Genomic DNA, 17500 nt, shown 5'->3' on the forward strand with positions numbered 1-17500 from the left:
ATGATGACTCAACCACTTCCCTGGACAGCCTGTTCCAATGCTTGTCAACCCGTTTAGTGAAGAAATTTTTCCTAATAACCAATCTAAGCCTTCCCTGGGGCAACTTGAGGCCATTTCCTCTTTCTTCTTGTTACTTAGGAGAAGAGGCCAACATTCACTCATCTTGCATGGAAAGACCTCTTCATTTAAGGGTGGCATGAGCAACTGTAGAGGAGCAGACAGGAAGGATGTAAAATGTTGAGGTTCCAAGTTATGAACAAACTCTTTGTCTGCTTCTTCACTCTACAGCCCTATTATACCCATCAGAAGCTTCCTGTAATGCTCCTCCAGTTGTACTGCCCGAAGCCCTCATCCATTTTCCCATCACCTCAGTGATAAACACCCACACAAGAAGTTTACTTGCAAAAAATACATGCAAAATTTCTGAATGCCCCAGGGTCCAACAGCAAGTAGAAAAATATAAAATAAGATGAGGCGCTGTCCCTGCCTCCTCATTTTAGCTATCATATTGTCACATGCCAGAACAACCCAAAGCAAAACATCACCAGGTAACAAACAGAGATTTGCATGCAATCCAGCACTGGGCATGACCCCAGCTCTGATCACTGCAAGTTATTCCTTCTAAGGATCTTCACAAACCACATCTTTGCACACCAGCTGCACAATAAATGGCTGCAAGATTTAATGTCATTTGTAGTTTTAATTGGATTATCAATTGGCATGACATAGTAGTTGATGTTTCTGCACAAAAACATATTTATTACCATGACATAGAACTCACTCAGAGCACAAGTATGCTTTGAGGTTTCTGTGCTTGATCAGCAAATTCAAATCCCTTGTTGCCAGATTGGCATAAATTGCTAGCCAGTCCCTTCCCAAGAGACAAGCTTTGACTATCTCTCCTGGCAGCAGTAACTAGTCATGTACCAATTAAATGTGCATCCTTTCCAACAACAGCTTCACGAACACCCAAATAGAGTCTCTTTAGATGTTACAACCCTCTCATTCCAGAAGTCAGCCTTTTCAAAATGTCAGGGAAGATATCCTCAGCTTCCCCTAACATGAAAAAACACTTCCAAAATGTGTGCTGAAGAAAGAAGAGCGAAGCTAAAATAAAGATGGAACTGCAAAGTACAAGTAGAAATTATTTTTTTAGCTATCTTTAAAAATTTCTATTTTTATGTGCAATGCGTTCTTTCATGCTCTTTAGGTCTATCTCTGCTCACTTTAAGATCAAACTGGCTTTTTTTGCCAGCAATTCACTTAAAGCCTGCTTTCTGCCACCACTCTCCCTCCCCACCTGCAGGCAAGCAGGAATCTGGGCCTCACAAGACAACTGTGGCGTGGGTGTTATTGGCTGTCTGTTTTGGCAGCCTCTCATCCTTTCTTCCAGCTCTGTTTTGAAATACAATCTAAATTAAAAAAAAAATAGAAAAATTAGACATTCCTGCTCTCTCTACTCACATCAGCAGTGCTCCCACTGCCACAGCATAAAGCATGGCTGCCAAAGGAGCGGCACCGTGCAAGTTGGCCTACGTATCACAAATGTTTGACAAAGAAAACACATACTCTGAGAAAAGGTACATACTTCAGGAGAGGCAGAGGAAGGCAAGAGGTGAAAACCAGGGCAAAGAGGGCCAAGAGGGCTTTGTGGACTGCCTTGCTTTAACAGGGGGAGTAGAGGGAAGAGAAGAATTTCGCTCCAGAGCTGACTCTCTCCCGCATTTAATAGCATTAGGTTCTAACATATAATTTGCACTCAAAGCCTAATTCTTTCCTGTGGTTTGATGGATGTTAGCATCCCTTTTTTTTCTTCTTTAATAATGTATTACATAACATTCTGATACACTAATTACCATCTCATGTCATAGCAATTTTATTAAGAGCTTATACTTACAAATACCCATTCTGAAAGGATTTCAGGACTTTTTTGTAATTTTCTCTGAACTACGTTTGTTGAAGCATTGGCAACATGGTCTGATGCCACCTAATGCAGCTTCCAGTAACAAATGACACATCTCTACACAAAGATCTCAAGAGCCCTAGGAGTTAGGCATGGATTCTTCTTGCGTTTAGTCTCAAAGACTTGTAAACAAGTTACTTTTAGCACACTAGGTTGTGATAGAACACTGGTAACACAGCCCTGTTAGATTCCTGTACCTGCTACAGTTCCAGTTCCAGAAGCAATGCCAAAAGAGAAAAATTCCTTTATACCAAGTAATGGAAAATTTGTTAACTATTCTGCAGTTAGTGTTTGCTCATTAATATGTTATCATCTCACCAGGCAAAACTTGGTACCATGAGGTATTTTTCTGTATAAAATTGCTAATGCCATCAGGATTGTCCAAATGGGATCATCATCATTAAAAAGATTACATGGTAAGGAAAGTGATTACAACAAAGTCTGAGTAGAAGAATTACTAATCACAAGTAGAATACTGGTACAAATCTCATTCTCTGTATACAAGAAAGGACACAAAACCTTTTAAACATAATTTATATACATTTATGGCTTTATACAACAAATTGTCAGGGATTGTTCTCATGTGTCTGTAGAAGTACATCAGGCACTTTTTCTGAAAATATCCACATATGAATTTTAATTTTGCAATGTGACTAAGTCAGAGCAGTGAAGCGTTGAAGAGCTGTCACACCACTCACAAATAGAACTAGCAGTATGTACATGCCAATCTTTCATAATATTGCTGGTTTGTGGAACACCTTCAAAAAAGAGGCCAGTTTTAATGTCGAATAATTTGCTTTTTGCTTGCATAAACCATGCTGCATCTTACATTATGATTACCATAATAATAATAATAATAATAATAATGAGAATACCTTATTTAAAATCAGTCATAAATTAAGAATTCTAGCAATTTCATAATGAAAATAGGAATTTCAAATCAGTAAAAAAATAAAAAAGTACTAACATACATCCAGTGGTTTAACAAGTGCAAATTTTATACTGTTTTATAATTGGTCCAATTTTAACTTCTCAGGGATGCTCTGTTGATTTAAGCCAATAATAAGCAATACGATTTTTGCTTATAAGTGTAGGCAAACTGTCAGTTTATCAAAGCAGAGCTTTCCAATTAATGCATCTACTACCTAAACATATATCATATAGCTATATTATGGAAACCATACATCTTTATATTTAAAATATCTGAACAGCTCTATAATACAATAAACTTTTAATAACAGTACAAACCAGAGAAAAGTCAAAAACAAGGCTGCATAGGTAAGATCATCTGCACAATTCACAAATCAATCATTTACAACAATTCTGACAATTACTCCAGAAACTTGGTACTTTTACTGAAAAAGGATTTATTACTAGAGGTCACATAATGTTTGTTTTCAAGGTAGACAACATGCTCCTTCACCAAACTTCACAGTATTCCAGAATTACAATTGCAAAATAATAGAATGGCACCACCAAAAAAAAAAAAAAAGGATCACACATCCAAACCTCTGATTACCTACAACTGTTTTCTCACAATAATTAAAAGGGCTTCCTACAGACTGTTGTAATTAAGGAACGGCTACATTTATGTTATTCATAGTTATAAAAGGAAATGAATAAAATATATGTTTACAGGAAGTTATACAGTAGCAGTTAATAATAAAAAGGAGGTATATTGTTAAATGTAGCATGTTCAGTTGCATCCCCATAGAGTACTGCTTTCTTTGCACGCAGATGTGAATTTTACGACTACTTTGGCCTATGTGTATCAGTGCCTATTTGGGAGCAAACATTTTTGCACACGCAGCAGAAAGAAGGATCTTCAGAAACCTAAATGTGAGACTTTTACTTGCTCCACTGCCAGTACTTACTATCACATTTCAGAGATAATGAATTTGATAGCGAAGATCCTACTAGAGATATTTGCCTGTAAAAGCAGGTGGCTTCATTGAGGCTTTGGCACTAAGAACATCTGATTTTGCTCAAAGCAAGTTCAAAGACTGATTTCACGCTGGGGGAGATCCTGTATCACAAGACAGCTTAACATCAGCCTCTGGAACTGCTGACAACCATAACAGTATATCTAAAAAAGTAGGACCAGCCGTAATTAGTAGTGATTTAAGCCCAACAGGGAACTAAATGCTAGCACATCAATAAATACATTGCAGAGCCCTAGGAAAGTCATAACAGGATCATTAAATATATAGCTTGTTACTAAACTTCCTTTACTTGGCACATCCTGTTTCTTTCTGCACCATACACCATCACTACAGGGAAGATAAATTTCAATTAGAACGTTTTCCAGTTATGAGCCATTTAGACAAAAGAAAATTCAGTGTAAAAATATTTGATTCTCCCCTTCATAAAAGCCAGTCCTAGCACAAAAGCTGTTCATCCTGTCAGCGCATAAAAAAGCTCCAAGGATTTCTATAACACGAATGTTGTGTAGCAACCACTGAAAAGACCGGTGAGGCCTGTTATCCACACATCCATAAAAACTGCATCGTGCAATTACAAAAAATCAGAAGTCATGTATTCCAAGACCCACTCCTGAAAATGCTCTGGTAGCTGTCAGTGTGCCTACTCCAACAAGAACAAGTTTTTCCACAGAAACAAGATCTCTTTCATTAATGCTTTCCCCTACCCTAAAGCTCATGCATTTGTATAAGTTTGCCACTTACTTTATCTTTCTTATTAAAAAAAAAAAAAGACAACATAATGTTTTGTCTTGCAATAAGGTGTCACGGAAATTTTAGCCTCCCACTCAAAGGTAGCATTCCTTCCTCTTCAAATGTACTACTTTACAACAGAAACACTGATGAACCCCAAAACTAGTGCTAATTATGACAAATGACAATTTTTTCATTAATTTTACTACAATTACGAATTTTCCACAAAAAGGTCCTGCTCTTGAGTGCACAAACATTATGAGACCTCCATGAAATAAATATAAATGTGAAGCATTGTACAAGCATCTTAACAATGAATACTTAACACTTTGTGGTAGTCAGAGTGAAAATGATAATAAAAGCAGATGACATTTCTAAAACTGCATATATAAAACTGATTAAATACTTTCTAAACATAGAATTGTCTATATTTATACATCACACAACAAAAAAAGGGATGTCAAAACAGAAATGTTTTGTATTCAAGATCCTTATTAAGCTTTTTCTTTATTAGCACTCCCAAGTGCTATGGAAATTTATAAAAACATGTACTTAATCCAGTTAAAATACTGTACAAAATTGAGAGGTTATGAATGCTGCCAGATCTCAGATTTATTTTTTTTTAAGTTGCCTATGTAACAAAAGTAGATTTTAATTATAAGAAAAATAGCTTGGAAAGTATTCCAAAAATTATCTTAAGCCCAACAATAAAGTCATTAGTCTGACAATGAAATATATTCTTGCATAAATTTACACGAATACAGATAACTTACCAAATGGCATTTAACCTACTGTTTGCCTTGAAAAGTCAATGAGTTTAGTAGGATCATATTTAACAGGCTATTCTATTCCCATATGAAATGTGTGGCAATTTTGAGTAAAATAATGTAGTTCATACTGCTGCAAGGCAAGTCCACAGTTATCTCAATTCATCAAAACACAGGTAACATCAACAAAGGTTAAACTCACTTAGGGCATGAGATCATCACAGTATTCTTACAAAAGTTTATAAATTTTTCTTGGACCAAAACAGATAGTCTTAGAAAACAATTCTTCTTCTATAGATCACACTGTACAAAACCGAAAGCACGACATGATGTAAGTAAGAGTCTTTGCTGTGATTATATGGTGTAGTGAATTTGGCACTTCAGAGTAATGAAATTTCCAATGGCACAGTTCTTATCTACAGCAGCACATAACCTGCAAACCTTGGGCAAACATCCTGTACAGGAAAACACTCTCTCTGCTGCCAACTCTGACGAAAGGAAGAAAAAAGAAAAAAAAAGACCCCCCAAAAAAGTCAGTGCATGTGCACAGCTTTGTCAAGAAAATTAAAAAGAAAGGTGAAGGACATCTTTGTACTGCTTTTCTCAGTTCCTGCTGTCAGACAAGTCTGGAGAATTTAACCATAGCCTAGGAAGAAAGAAAAAACAACAAAAAGAACAAATTAACATTCACACTAGAAGATTAAATCTATTAAAATATGCTCAAACTATATTTAAGATACCTTAAACAGGGGGAAAAAAATTATTCATTACTGGCTAGTTACCAGCAAGTTTTTTGTTTAAAACATCAATGACAAAACATAAGTGCTCCACAAGAAGTAACAGAAGTTGGTACACAGCAATCATAATGCACCAGTGGAAACCTGATTTTCAAACTAACAAAGGACTGGAAAGTGACTGACTGTTATAGAGGCAGTTCACATGCCAACACAGAAGACCTCCTAGATTTTAAGCATTTTGACATCTTTTTTCCCTTTAGCTCTTTTGCAGATTTATCAGAAAAAGCACAGCTTACCTCCTACTACATCCTAGCCTGACACCCAACTGTGTGTGGTTGTCTTTACGCTGTGCTGAAAACTTTGGTTAGGCAATACACTGTCAAAGTTAAAATCTAATGTTTCTCCATCCATAAGGTCATTACGGATAATCGACTCCATGTCACAATCCAACCGTTCAATTAACATGTCATCTAAGTCACTGGGAAGCTTCTCCTGGTGGAGGGAAACAATTCCCACCCTTCCGTAGCCGTTGCAACTGTTAACGGGGGCATACGGATTCATAGCATTCATCTGCATCGGGTGACTCATAGGCACTTGTAACGAAGTCTTCACTGTTGACAAGCGATTTAGACCTGAAGTGTGAGACATGGTGTTCACTGTGTGTGACAAGGCACGGCCATTAACTGCAGGTGTTGGCTGGTTATGTCCTTGGTGAGGGCGGGCATTAGGGTTCATCATTTTGTTGTGGGGTGGTTGGCTGCCATAAGTTGGCATCACCGAGTTAGTGACCATCAGCACACTTTGGCCCAGCACCCTGCCACCAGCCTGGGAAACACCAGTGTCTACTGATGCCAAGATATCATTGTGCGGGGGAGAATCGGAAGTCAGTAACTCCTTCAAAAGTCCAGGATAGTTATATTGGCTCATCGATCCATAGCTTGATTTACTGTCTTGGAGAGTCTGCATAGGAATCTGGGACAAAGAGTTCATGCTAGCTTGAGCATAAGTAAATTTCCTGTAGTCTGGATTTGGTGAGCCTATACTTGTGGTTGAGGACGCAAATGAGTAACCTGGTGTTTGCTGCATCAGGGTAGCAGATGAAGACTGGGTTGACACAGTCATTGATGTATTAGGTGACAAGAGATTAAGATTATCCAAAAGATTTTCCATGTTCTCAGAATTACTCATCTCTGAAAGGCTGGGTAGAGTAGAAGTCATTTTGGTGGCTGATGATGGGTATACCACGGAGTGCACATCCCCATCTCCAAGATCATCTTGCTCCGGTAAAATAGGAGAAAGTCTTCCACTAATTGTACTAGCATTAGAGCTAGTTCTAGGTCGAAATGTACTCCAGTTATCAAAGTCATCGTTACTGTGAGAGCTGGGACTTGCAGGCCACTTTGAGAATTGTGATCCAGGGCTGTCACCATTTCCCTCTTGACCAGACTGAAGGGCTGCTTTTTTCTTGGCAGCTCTGCCTCTGCTCTTGGCAAACTTGCTGTTGTTATCCATGGACGCTGCTCGCCTCCTAGGAGATTTGCCACTCTTTCCTCCTTCAGGATTGAGCATCCACCAGGAACTCTTCCCTGTTCCCTCATTCTGCACTCTGATGAACTTGCTGTGCAGAGACAGGTTGTGACGGATTGAATTCTGAAAAACAGAGTAACAGGTAAGAAATAGAGAAAATATGCATCTTTTATGGCATACTAATATTTGCTTTTGTAAACATACTATCATTTTGTTAGAAACACAGGAGTACTCATAAAATAAGAAAACATGCCAGTATGGAAACATCTTTTATCAGCTCACCACCTTGAACTGGCTGAAACAAGCTTACAAAGAGTCATCATGTAAATTTGTCTGTCATCTGGCCCGATCACATCTGACATCATAAAAAGTCAAATAAAACACTGAAGGAACTGTTCTGAAATAAAAGTTCCTCATAAAGGAGACAAAATAAACCAGAAGACCAAGAAGATGACTGAAGATCTCATTATCAGCTTCACCCTAGTGAATTGAACCTGACTCCATTTATGGATTTTTTTAATTATTATTTTACACTAAGTTCAGGAATGCTAAATCCCGTTCTATGGTCCTTATAATGGATTCTCATCCTGCACATCACTAAATCCTGCAAACCTGCAACATGCAAACTGTGACTGTTGCCACCGAGCATTAGTGAGGTTTATATTACCTGTGTTATATGAGAAAATACATATTGAAAACCAGTTGAGGCTTAAGTTTTAATTTTTATAAATAAACATCACAACTTGCCTAAGAAATCACAAGAGAGGAAGGAATGCAAAGAGCACAGACATGTAAACATGAAAACCTCAGTCTTCAGACCATCTTTTTCTTTTAAAATCAACATTTTAAATATGCAAAATTGACTCTTCTAATACCTGAGGGCATCAGATACCTGGTGCCAAGAACGACCAGTGGTACTGGAGCTTTTTGTTACCTCCTCAGCTATAAGTAATGTTCCACATTTTGTTCTTAAATACAAAAAAAAGAATAAAAAAAATAAATAATCCAAAATGGAAACCCACAGGTTGACCTGTTAATAAGAGACTAATCTGTGCTTTACCAGGTTGTAGATGAACATATTTTTCCTCATATAATTTTCTGCTGAGCACATGTAAAAAACATTGTATCAACAGAAAAGCTTTCCTATATCTTGACACTGTGGCTAAAAAGGCCACAAGTTCACAGAGTGCTGAAACAGGCAGCCATGGATATTGGTAGAAGGGTGGGACAGCAGCATGGTCTACATGGAGATCCACCTGGATGGTCTGTGCTAGGACAGTGATTTATGCAGAACAAGCACGAGGGAACCACAAAAAACACATGAAATGTATAAACAAGAAATTAGACCTCAGTGGCAGCGAAATCAGTGATTCGCTACTCGCCTTCCATCTATAGCAATTTTTAGCAACTTGTCCAAAGAAACTTTTGGGAGAGCCAAAATGGAAAGACTGTGTCTAGAAAGCACTAGAGTAAGGTTGATCTTCACCAAAAACCCAGTTGACCGATTATGTCAAAACAAGTAAATGGCTGCCAGACCTACAAACACCCTGTTCTGTATTTTCTGTTTTCCTATCTATCTATTAACTCCCATCTATCTTCTCCTAAGTTTTTAACCTGACACCCAACACCCACTACAGCACCAAACCATGAGGATGATACAGCTCATGGACCTTTGTATGCCATGTGAGGCAAATCAGAGGATGAGGGACACAGCCACTGCTCTGGTCTGTGCTGAATTTGCTGAATTTTCCAGCCCAGAGTGCTGCTTCTGACAGTAGCATCTTCAAAAATGCCTTCCTACCCTTTCACTTCTCTACATCTACTTTCTCAAAGATGCACATCTTTCCCCATACATCTCGCTGACAGAAGAAAGGAGCAAAGACCATAAGTAAGCATGCAAGATGAGAACAGTTATCTCATGGGCCCTGGCTCAAATCAGAGACAACAGGTTCAAATTCCCTGCAAGAGGCATGACATGTTTTGGACCACAGAAAACCAATCAGCCAAACCAGGACTGTCCACCTGCAGAGCTCAACAGCAGAGATTACTCTAGGGTCAAAGATGAAACCTTCAATAGGTGAGGGCAGCAAGGAGCTCTTACAGTCCTGCAACACCTCACAGGCACCAGTGTCTTGAGACTACCCTCCCGAAACGTGCAGCTTCACCCCAAACAGGGACACGAGACATTCCCTGACAGCAGATGATGGCAGAGCATGGCCTCAAGGCTAGCTGTTCAACCAGCACAGCAACGAGTCAAATCATGTGCCTAGACTCAGAAGCGTTTCCAACCTCTCCTCCAAAGAACCATCTTTAACAATTTATCCCAGTTAAACAAACACCAGAGACAAGTCCCTTTCCCTGGCAGTGTTCAAGGCCAGGCTGGATAGGGCTTGGAGCAACCTGGTCTAGTGGAAAGTGTGCCTGCCTATGGCAGGAGAATTTGTAACTAGATGATCTTTAAGGTCACCCAAACCATTCTACAACTCCATGATGATTCTATGATTTGAGTGCTTCCTCACTCAATTTCAAAAGGAAGCCATTCTCCTACAAATTATCAAGTAGGACTGAATCTCTTCCCTGCAGGTAACTCTGCAATCAAAATATCATTCTCAATCTAGCAACAGGGTGTTAGGGAAGGCCTTGGAATTTTATTTGCACCAGGTGCAGCTAACACATGGAGAGGGTAAGCCTGAAAATCCATCTTTGGACTTGCCCACAGCCCCAGGGGCTGGCTGAGAAGCCTTGTGAGGCTGGCCTGGCTCAGCCTGTTGTTTTCACTCAAAGGGCCACAGCCAAATCCCTGGCTGACACAAGTCCAGCTCTAGAAATGTCGCAAGAAAGTTGTTCTGCACGGCTGTTGATTAAAAAACCTCCTGTGCCAGTTCATTTTTGTACTGTATTTTGTAAACATACCCAGTTGGCTAAGGATCACTGTTTACTATCAAAATAGGTATATCAAACACACGAAACATCAGGCAGGGAAAACACCATGATGAGGTTCAGCTCCCTTTGCTCTGCAACACAAGTGTTAAATATTTAAGATGCTGTTCCTTAGTCATCAAAAATGTTATAATCTGGTATTATTGTACCGAGGACATTTGAGGTCGCTCTTTGAGTAACAGAGCTGTCTCCTACCTCTGCCAGCAATGAAAAAAAATTTTCCTAACAGGAAAAGGTTTGCGGCCCAGAGCTTGTTACATAAATTCCTGTTTTTCACGCAGCCAGCAGGACATTAGAGAAGCTATGATTTACTAACTTGGAAAAAGTGTTGAAGAGGTAAATCTTGTGAAAATATGCACTGCTGTTAATGATGTTGTGTCTACAAATCTTTGCCAGATGTAAACACAACCTGATAAAAAAGTATAGTTTCAGCAGTGGATCTTGGCTGCCAGAGGAACAGCGTGGCTCTCAGTGGCTGGGGCACACGGTGGCACCATCAGCCCCAGCACACTGCAAGATGCCCTCAACCATGACTTTCAGTTGGACTTTGAAGCAAAGCCTCCCAAAGCCTGGCCTGAATGACTCCAAAAGCAACCATCTGCATTTTGAGGTGGGTCTTTGCACAGCAGTGATGCATGACAGATCACACTGAGAATAACCATGCTGGAATTTTATCCAAATCTGGGTCAGGATGGTAGCAGGGCTGCTGCCACCTGTGGAGCGCTTCCTGGGATTGAGTTTCCGCCTCTGGGATAAAGTGAACCTACTTCATGCCATACTTCAGTATTCAGACCAGAAACTGTGGATATGCTTATTGTTACTCGCTGATTTAAGATTGCAAATATGCAAAACCAGTATCTGTTGTGTGAAATGTGATGAGCCCATACCAGCTAATAAAACTTGTGAAGCCAAGAAAATTATTCCTTGAATCTACACATTTATATCATTCATCTCCATTTCCAACAGCCCTACTGACATCTAATACTGCATTTAAACCCAATATTAATACTAAAACACGCAAATTAAGTTTAACTTAACTAATTGCTGAAAAAAATTATATCCCTATCACAATTGAAGTTAAGGTATTTAATTACTTTTATGGAAATTGTTTTGGGATTTTACTAAACATCCAAAAGCTTTTTTACACTTGAAAACATTGTACTTACAAGACCATACAGTCACACTGGCCATCTTTCCTTCACACCAGCCCTTGGAGTACCCAAAGGAGAGGGAAGCAGAGCAATGTTCTGCTGCAGAGCTCCTCTTTAACCCCACTTTAACCCCTGACTCTCAAGCAGGATCTAACTGTGAGGATCTGTGGGTATCTGGGGAGCTGCAAGATCCAACATTTATTTGTAAAAGCACCTATAAGTGCTCATGGTCTCTCCCACCCTCTCACCCGTGGGCATAGGCAGCACCCATTCATCCACAGTGCCATGGTAGCCACCAAAAGGGAGAGTGAAGAATGGATGCATCAATCAATACACTTTAGAAAAACAAGTGGATTTGCTATCAAGGTGCATATGCTGACAGCATTGCAATAAAGCATACCATGGCATCTCAGAAAGAGATCCAATAGTAATTAGTAACAAAGGCAGGAGTTGGTCTCCGGAGGCAGACGTAGCCATAACAAACTGGGAGGCCATAGGAGCAACACTGCTTCCATAACACATAGGTCAAGGGTTTCTATTAAAATTAAGTCTAATGACTGCCCACTAAGTTTTCATTTAGAAGACATCACAGCAGTCCACTGCTTTCTACACCCCATCCAAGGGGGTAGTCTACAGAAGTTGCCAGTCAGTTTATTTTACCATCAGCTGAAATGACTTCAAATACAGATTGGGTCACAAGACTTGACTGTAGTTCTCAGATCTCTTCAAACAATATCTGAAATAGATTTGGAGGTTGAAGAGAAACTTTCAGGGAACATGATACTCAAGACTGCTTCTGCAGAAGAGGAGAGGTTGCTTATTTATGTATTTTAACTGATAGCTGGAGGATACTGCAATAGGAACATGCTCAGGAAAGAAAGGGTTGAGGACAGGTAGGAGAGAAGGTCAGAGATCCACCAGCTAACATTATCACTGTTGAGATGTGTCTGCTGTGATCAGTGCTGACTGGCACGTGAGCCAGCTGTCCTGATGCTGATGTCCTGATATTGACAGCTTACAGCAGGATTCTGAACCAGCAGAATCTCCCTGTGGAGATACCACCAAAGCAAAAGCTTTGCAGTAGAGAAGTGAAGACCTCAGGATTTCCATAGCTATTACAGAAGACACCGGACCTGTCTCTAGGTCTTTGTGTGGGGACTCTACAGCAGATCCAAATGCTAAAATCATCCTCCTCTTGGAGCCTCAGTGGCAAGCACCACTTGCCACAAGAAAGAAGTCATTAAAACTTCTAGGAAAGTGTGCAAAGGACAGGAAGTTGTCTAGCACACTTTCTCTGGGTTTGTTCAGCATTAAAAACCAGATAGCAGCAGCAGGGATTAACCATGGCAAGTAGCACCATGTAGCATCTGTCCAAGGCTAAGTTAGACTGTGCCTGGCAAAACAGGCAGGTCTGCCTGCACCCATTTTACTGTGGCTTCCAACTATTCTGGTAAGTTTGCAGGGGCTAGGTGAAGAGGTCAAGAAGAAAGAGAACATTGGTAACTCCAGACCTACCAGAATTCCCTTTGGTATAAGAGTCTGATGTAAGGCAGTCCTGCTTGTCTTATCTAATGACAATGAAATACAAGAAGTTCAGATGTAGATGCTGCACATGAAGCATGGATTTCCCTCAGAGCTGGTGTTGGACACTCAAAATTGATTCGTCAACAGACAGCACATAACATATTCATAAATCAGCCTTAGTGACATTTTTCTCGAAGAAGGGTTCCTGATACTACAATGTTCACCAACACAACCACACGTTGGCTGCTGTGTCAGAGGCTTCAAACACTAAGGAAGTAGCTAATTTTGCCACCCAGTTGTGGCATACTTTGATTACCACTCAGAAGCCTTCTCTGTTGTCCAATAAGAGCATGGACAGAAAGCATGATGCTTAGCCTCAGGTCAAAGAGTTGTATTTAGAAAGATGCTGGAAATTTGCCACCTGCAGCTGCATGCAGGTGGAAGGGCAGGATTTCCTCCCAAACAGGTCATGCTTTTTTGGGTCCTTTGTTCTTGTGGAGGTGCTTTTTTTTTTACTTCATTTTTTTCTCCTGCACTGTTATATGGTAAAGAAGTATCAGCTGGAAATGTGAAGAAAGGGACCTTGCACTGTTTCTATGTGTTTTCCATTACAGATGGTGGCATAGTGAGAGTCTTTCCCAGACCACCACCTATGAAACATCATCTCCAAATATAGACATACTTCCATAAACTGTTTCACATGATAAGATTTTGGCAATGCATCCCTTATTTCACACATGAATGTACAAGAACAGGACAGACTGCATCTTATCACTATATGGTTGCTATACATATCTCCAGCACAGAGAGAGGCTTCCTATGACCAAATGTCAGTGGCATTAATATGTCCTGTACATTCTGCAATCAAGTCCACAAATTTATACTATCCCACATTTCCTTCTCATAGCTGCCAAAGACTAAAAAACTTTGAACACCGAAGGTGCTTGGTCATCCTCCAGGTTGCATCCTGCTGGCACAAGGGACACAATTACTGGAGTTCTCTCCAATGGAGCATGGTATGTAGTAACAGAAAATACATACCCAGCTGCAGACGCTGATGTTTAAGAGACTTGGCTATGCATTCCTGCATGTCAGAACTGGCAACCCTACTAACATGCATTTGAGTAATTTCCAATTTCTATCCCCAGATATCCTCCTCCTCATTCTAGGTAGACTCCTTGGAAGCACTTTTCCATAATGGCAGTTTGGACATTTCTACTGAGATGGTAACACCTGCCTACTTTCTCTACACAGGCATTTAGAAAGAATGAATGTAAAAACCATGAACAAGGTTCATAGTATGAGAAGTATGCACACAGGGCAAGCACACTCCTGAATAGTGTTCCACATATGATGACTCCAACCAAAACTTCCTATGATCACTCTTATGTTTTCTGTACCTCCGAAAGAGACAGAGCCACAACCAGGCTAACAATGTCCTATGTCAATGCCAATATCATGTTTTATAACTACATTTATATTTCTATGACCACAATATAGGTGTGGTATATCATCAACACAGTGTACATCAAATATATAAACATTTGCTAGAATTTCAAAGCCAAGGAAACTAAGTGACATTGACTAAGAAAAACAGCAGATAAAAATGCACACAAATATCTGAGGTTTGTTGGATGGACCTTCCTCCCTCTGGTAAAATCATTTGGGAAGCCAAGACAGCCAACAGGTTTGTCTAAAATCTATCCATTTTCAAGTGAAAAAAGGGAACAATAAGAAGGAAATATAGTGTTATTTTAAAAAAGGTAAATAGCAATCAGGATAAATGATAGCTTCGTTTATCAACTTCATTTATCACAACTTTAAAAGTTGTGAAGTGTAAAATATTAGGGAAGAAATAAATATCAGATAAGAAAATTTAAATCTAGCAGGAATAACTGCATTTGGTGATCCAGAAAAATCCTAATGCTGCCATTACAAAACTGATGCTGCAACCTTTCTATTCCAACAGACAGAAAACAAGTGTTTGATAAATATAGGAGTTTTATATTTGTAAATAAACATTTCTGTTTTCCACAAATATAGACCATATATATATGCATATGTGCATATATAGCTTATGACAAAGAAGCACTTCCCAAGTTCATTAGTGATACAGGGTCTCACTGAAGAGGAACGTTTAAAAGTCAAGATACCCTTATAACTGGGGCTTCTTCTCCTCTCTCTTTAAGCACTCCCAGACCTCCGGCCTTCACAAGCAGCCATGCAATTACGTCAGTAATGCAAAAACAGCAAAGAAGGAGGACATATGCATAACCTGACTGACTGCAGTCCCAGGTCCTATCACAGAAAAGCTGGTAAAGGATTCAATTAATAAAACATCAGAGGTCAGGGAAATAATTAGTCTTTCGAAACAGTCCCATGGAATACAGGCCATTGTATGTACAAAAAACTATCTTTTGTTCAAGAAAGGTAAGCGAGGGAACACCTGCAGTTATGCCAATGTCACACTGAATGAATGACAGGGCAGGCAAGATTGGCACCATGCACCACTGCTAAGGTGTGCTCATCACAGGAATTAAGAGCATTAGAAGTATCTATAGTGCAGCAAGCCATGAGAAAGGCTGCTGTGATTCATGACAGCCAGGCAGCCCTCTCACAATTATTCACCACGGGCTCTAACACAGCGACCAGGAATGCAACTCTAGAGGGATGCAGGCACCACAGCAGTCACAACAATTTGAGGCAAAGCTGTCCTGGAATGCAGAACACAAGCAGGTTATTGCAAGGAAAACATTATTCACAATTATAAGTAAAGTTTACTAAAATTATTTAAAAAAAAAATTTGGAGGAATAAAGTAGCAGTTCATCCATACAATGTCAGAATGACTAATAGCTTAAAATTTTATTATGGGACTAAAGCAAAGAGAGACTAAGGAGTATTTTTTTTTTTCAGTCAGTGGGAATAATTATGATCAGTAGGACAAAAAATGTTAATCACTCATTTCCTGTTTAACAGAAAGCCTGTTTCACCTCTGCCACTCTTCACCGTTACACCCAATCCATCACAAAGACTACAGCACTGTTTATAGATAGCTTCAACCTCCACCCCCCTTTTTGTCTTTCTAAAGCTAAGTTGTCTTTTATGGACTTTCGTTAGCTCTAATGAAGAGGTACAAGTGTGTATACATGTTAAATATATCAATACTAATTAGACCAGCAGATCATCTTAAAACGAGCACTGGAAACACATTTTCACCAGTAAGAAGCAATAACTTGAGAAATAGGCCAAGGTCTCAGTGCAAATCACAGAGGTGAAAAACATCACAGGACTCATTTTTTTCATTGGCCTTTGTGGACACACAGAGACCTTTCAAATGAAAAAAAAAACCAGACAAACAAGCAAAAAAAAAACCACCAAAAAGAATGGGAAAAAAAACCAAGACACCCAGATATGATTACTCCAAAAGCTTTAACAGGGTAAGTGAAATAACTAGAAAGATCCCTGCCTGAGAAGTCACATAAGCTTTACATGCTAAAAACCCTGCATAATGACCAAAGCAGTCCTTTGCCACTTGTCTAGGTAAAGGCACAAGCAAACCTAGCCTTAAATGTTTGGTTCCAGTTGGATACTTTACTAGGGTGCCACACATCTCTTCATTTTCATGGATTAAGACTATTTGCTTTCACAACATCACTGATAATCTAAAGGGTTGGAGTGATTGTCATGAGCTGACGGATTTACAAACAATGTGCTACCCACAACAGCCGAAAATAAGTTAAAACTGAGGCAGGTAAAGCAAAGCAGGGATGTGCTGGAGACATGGGCTACATCCATGACACTTGCCCATTCACTGTACTGCCTTATGGGCTAGCCACTATTGGAGAAGCTTGAGGACTTATTGACCTGCAACAATGCCTACTGCCTGACCATAGACCTCTCCTTAGAGACACGGGGAAAGGAACAGATGCCAGTTTGCAGTCATGGTTCTGCAGACAGAACCAAGGGTGCCTGCACTGCACCCACAGCTCCTATAACACACACTCATCTGACAAGGGCAGCAGAGATATGTTTAGGAAAGGCATTAAGCCTGTCTATATGTCTTACCTTGGGAGGTAATATACCAAGGGTGATGTACAGATCCAATAATATAAAAAGTTGTGTTGACTGAGCCTTTGCATAGATTGAAGGAAAAAAAAAACAAGGAAATATATCTCCTTATTATCCTTATTACACCTGTATTGCCTTAGAAGAGGAAGT

The 17500-nt window shown here is 39.7% G+C and overlaps 1 protein-coding gene across 1 annotated transcript in view; it reads right to left on the reverse strand.

Annotated features, from left to right (window-relative positions):
- Positions 1 to 1860: 1860 nt before the first annotated feature.
- The window catches only part of FOXO1 (forkhead box O1), a 65419-nt gene continuing 49779 nt past the window's right edge, over positions 1861 to 17500 (reverse strand). The window contains exons 2-3 of the mRNA XM_051780477.1: positions 6436 to 7789; positions 1861 to 6048 (exon numbers count right to left, since the gene is read on the reverse strand). Coding sequence (XP_051636437.1) covers positions 6449 to 7789 — 1341 coding nt within the window. The 3' untranslated portion in view covers positions 1861 to 6048; positions 6436 to 6448. The remainder of the gene's footprint in view (positions 6049 to 6435; positions 7790 to 17500) is intronic.

The sequence above is a fragment of the Manacus candei genome, unplaced genomic scaffold (assembly GCF_025592945.1).
Source record: "Manacus candei isolate 608988 ecotype Guabito, Panama unplaced genomic scaffold, ASM2559294v1 h1tg000014l, whole genome shotgun sequence".
NCBI classification, from domain to species: domain Eukaryota; kingdom Metazoa; phylum Chordata; class Aves; order Passeriformes; family Pipridae; genus Manacus; species Manacus candei.